At 48.4% G+C, this 3898-nt stretch overlaps 1 protein-coding gene across 1 annotated transcript; it reads left to right on the top strand.

The window, feature by feature from the left end:
* Nucleotides 1–278: 278 nt before the first annotated feature.
* LOC142483680 (actin-like protein 9) lies at nucleotides 279–1442 on the top strand. Its single transcript, XM_075583696.1, is given in 1 exon segment — nucleotides 279–1442. A coding segment is annotated over 1 exon segment (1164 nt).
* The last annotated feature ends 2456 nt before the right edge of the window (nucleotides 1443–3898 follow it).

The following is a 3898-nucleotide window of genomic DNA, read 5'->3' as shown; positions in this document are numbered from 1 at the left end:
AAGAGACTTACAGAAGTGATGGGGTAAGATAATTCTTCAGAGAGAGAATATCAGATGATTACATCATTCCCTTTATGACATCGCTGGAATCTTGGCACCAGCTCATGGTGAATCTTCTCGAACAGATAGTCCATTAGACCTTCTCTCACATTGACAAAGTCCACTTAGACCTTGCTTGGAAAATGTATCCAAGGAGCCCAAAATCTCAGTCTTCAGCAGGGTCCAGAAAACGCTCAATATTCAAGGGCGCCAGCAAATCCCCTGGGCCCTCAGACAGGATGACCTACACTTCAGAGGCTGAAACTGATCCCAAACAAAAGCTCCCCGTCAAGAAGACAGCAGCCGTGGTGATTGACACTGGCACTGGCAGCTGCAAGGCGGGTTTTGCTGGTGAAGCAAAGCCAAACTGCATAATGGCCACTGTGGTGGGTTACCCTTTGGAGAAGACTTTGAGGACTGAGAATATCCGAGATTCCTCATATGTTGGGAAGGCAGCTTGAGTGGAACCGGACCTGAGAATCGTTGAACCGGTGCATCATGGCATCATCGTGGATTGGGACGCAGCCGAGACTTTGTGGAGACACATGTACTACCATAACCTCAAGGTGCCTCTGGAGGAACATGCCCTCTTGATTTCAGACCCTCCACTGAGCCCCACAACCAATCGGGAGAAGATGGTGGAGGTTGTCTTTGAGTCCATGAACTGCCCTGGAATGTATGTTGCTTACCAGTCAGTGCTGTCTACTTACTCCTACGGCAAAACCGGGGGCCTGGTGGTGGAGTCTGGCTATGGTGTTACCCACACGGTGCCCGTTCACCAGGGCTACAACCTTCCCCATGCCACTGAAAGGCTGGACATAGCTGGCACAGACCTCACCACCCACCTGATGAAACTCCTCCAGAAGTCCGGAAACTCGTTCAGCGAGAAGGACCGGCACATCATTGAGGACATCAAGCTGAAGTGCTGCTATGTGGCTGTGGATTTGGAGGGCGAGTTGAAACTCCCTGAAAATGAATACCTGGTTGATTATCAACTTCCAGATGGACACATCATAGCCATTGGAAAGGAGAGGTTCCTGTGTCCAGAAGAGTTATTCCAACCACCCTCCATGGCTGGGATAGACGTTATGGGCATTCATCAAATGGCTCTGAAGAGCATGAAGAAGGTCCCAGTTGAAATTAAGAAGGAAATGTACGACAATATCCTTCTGTGTGGAGGATCTTCTCTCTTCAATGGTTTCTACGAACGGTTCTCCAAAGATTTCCTCCATTTCCAGTCTCACGCTCACAAATCCAATATCCTGTCAGTGCCGGAAAGCAAATATTCCACTTGGATGGGTGGTTCAATCCTGGCATCACTCAAGTCCTTTCAGTCCTGCTGGATCCGTCAGGAAGAATATAGGGAACGCGGGCCATTTATAGTCCACCGCAGGTGCTACTAGAAAATGACAGGCAGGGGAGGAAAAAAAATTAAAGTGTTTCTGTGACGATATTATAGTGTCCAAAAGTCTCCATCCTCCGATATTTCCTCCCTCACCATCCACCCCACCCAGGGAGTACCTCAGTTCCTTGGACTACTGGGTTGCTCAGTGGGGGCCTAGGGCTCCTAAAGGGAGTGTGATTGCATGTCTAGGGGGAAAAGCAAAGACACCCTTCCCCAGGCTAAACCCCTAAATAAAAAAGGGAATTGTTATAATGAGATGAACTTTTAAAAAGAGTAAGTGGCAGCTTAGGAACAGTTATAGACAGGACTGCGAAAGAACAGAAGGTGAAAGGCAAAGCAGGCTAGTGAAAACAAAAAATTAGAGTGAAATAAAGAAAAATAATTATAAAGTGAAAAGTAGAACAGATGATGTAAGCTTTAATGTCTTTGGTACCATAATCATGCAACCGCTCTGGTCGTGGTAACAAATTATTAACGCTGTGGGGGGTCCCATTCAGAAGCATGGACCCCACGCAGCTCCATCATGGCAGACATTGGGAGCGATTCACTAAGCAGTGATAACTGATTTTAAGGGCATCATGCAGTAAGCAGCGGAAAAGCAATTCTCGCCACTTTCCCGCCAAAAATGGCTACCCCTATTCAGTAAGGGGCGAGAAAGTGGCGAGAATCAAAAAAAACGCCAGTTTGGTTGGCGGTTTTTTTTTCCCCGCCTAAAATAGAAACATTTTCTGCCACGCTGTATTCTAGTAGTGGCGAGTAGCTTAGCAGAGCTATTCGCCACTCTAGAATGGCGTTTTTCTGGCGAATCAGCCACGCAAGAAAAAGTTGGCAAGTTGATGGTGAGAGGCTGCTGATGAGTGGCGGATCGGCACTTAGAAAAATTTCTGGCCTTTTTCCTGGCTGGGATTGATGCCGGTGGTCTCCGGAGCTGATACCATTAATACCAGCACTGGACCCCCCCCGGCATGCATCCGAGGCAGGAAAAATGCATTTAAAGGCTACTTCCTTACCCTAGCGGCTAACCGCTAAGGCAATGAAGGGGTTAAACAGCCGTGCCAGGTTTATTGTGGGTAGCGGGGGTGGGTGAAGGGGGTATTTGGCCCGTGTTGTTTGTTTAGGGCTTGCGGGGGGTTGCGGGTGCGCTTAACCCCTTCACAACCGTAGCAGATAATACCCACACATTACCTTCACCCACCCCCGCTACCCACAATAAAAAGAAAACACACACAACAGCCCCACACTAACTAAAGAAATATATATATTTAAGAAATATATATATTACACCAACAACACCTATACCCCCCTAACATACAGTATAGTAATGGGCACAATGAATATTATCCACAAATGGATAATAGTGCATGTGTCCATTTAAAATACATACAGAACAATAAAGACATTAAATACATGTAGCACTCACCCATGTCCGGCTGCCACGATGAAGGCCATCCTCATCTTCATCCTGCTAATGCCCCATCCGCTTCTGCAAAACAGACACAAGAATAAAAACATCCAATGTAATGTCCCCTAACCCCTTAATCACCATAGCGGTTATTAACCGCTACAGTCATTAAGGGGTTAACCCACCCTCACCCACATACCCTACCCCACTACCCCCCACCCCGTGAGGCCTAACCACCCTCACCCACTACCCACAAGGGAGGCCTACCCACATACCCTTGGGGCCAATACCCCCTCCCCCCACCCCAACACATACAGTACAATAATGTGCCAAATAACTATTATCCACGTAGGGATAATACATTATTTGGCCATTATTAAACACATTAAATACCATAGTAAAATAAAGAAAATTCTACTAACCTCATCAATAAGAGGGCCCCGTCACCAGCATCATCCTTGTGGTCCGTTGCCAAAATATATACATAGCCAATACATTGCAATGACATTCACATATCAATGAACCCCTTCATCACCTTATAGAATACTAACTGCAAAGGTAATGAAGGGGTTAAGCCATCCTGGCCACATACCCACCCTACACACATTCCTTTGTACAGTGGCTTCATCATGAAAAAATACAATAAAAATAAAAGAAACAAACAAAATATATATATATACATATATATATATATATATATATATACACTACCGACACACTTTATTGAAGCACGGCTAGCACCGCAAGCCGGGGGATGCCCCGGCGTGCTAGCCGCACTCCCTCAGCGTGCCGCGCATCACCGATGCGCGGTCACGCGTCATCGGGTGCCTGCGCCCCCTGCACGCGCGTCCAGGGCTCCCCGAGGGAGCCCTGGTGTCCCGCGATGTGGGGGACGGCGGCAGGGGGTTCCGGGGGACCCGGCAGCGGGAGGGAGAAAGCCCCGATCGGAGGGCGCTCCTCCGCTGCTTCGGCGCGCGCCCGGCACCCTCCGGCGCGCGCCAGGTTACTGCTGCGGCCGAGAACGGGCAAATGCTCGAATAAACTCGGCCGCA

This window comes from Ascaphus truei, unplaced genomic scaffold, assembly GCF_040206685.1.
Source record: "Ascaphus truei isolate aAscTru1 unplaced genomic scaffold, aAscTru1.hap1 HAP1_SCAFFOLD_355, whole genome shotgun sequence".
NCBI classification, from domain to species: Eukaryota; Metazoa; Chordata; class Amphibia; order Anura; family Ascaphidae; genus Ascaphus; species Ascaphus truei.
Note: the sequence above shows the minus strand (reverse complement) of the source record. Positions and strands in the feature narration are given on the sequence as shown.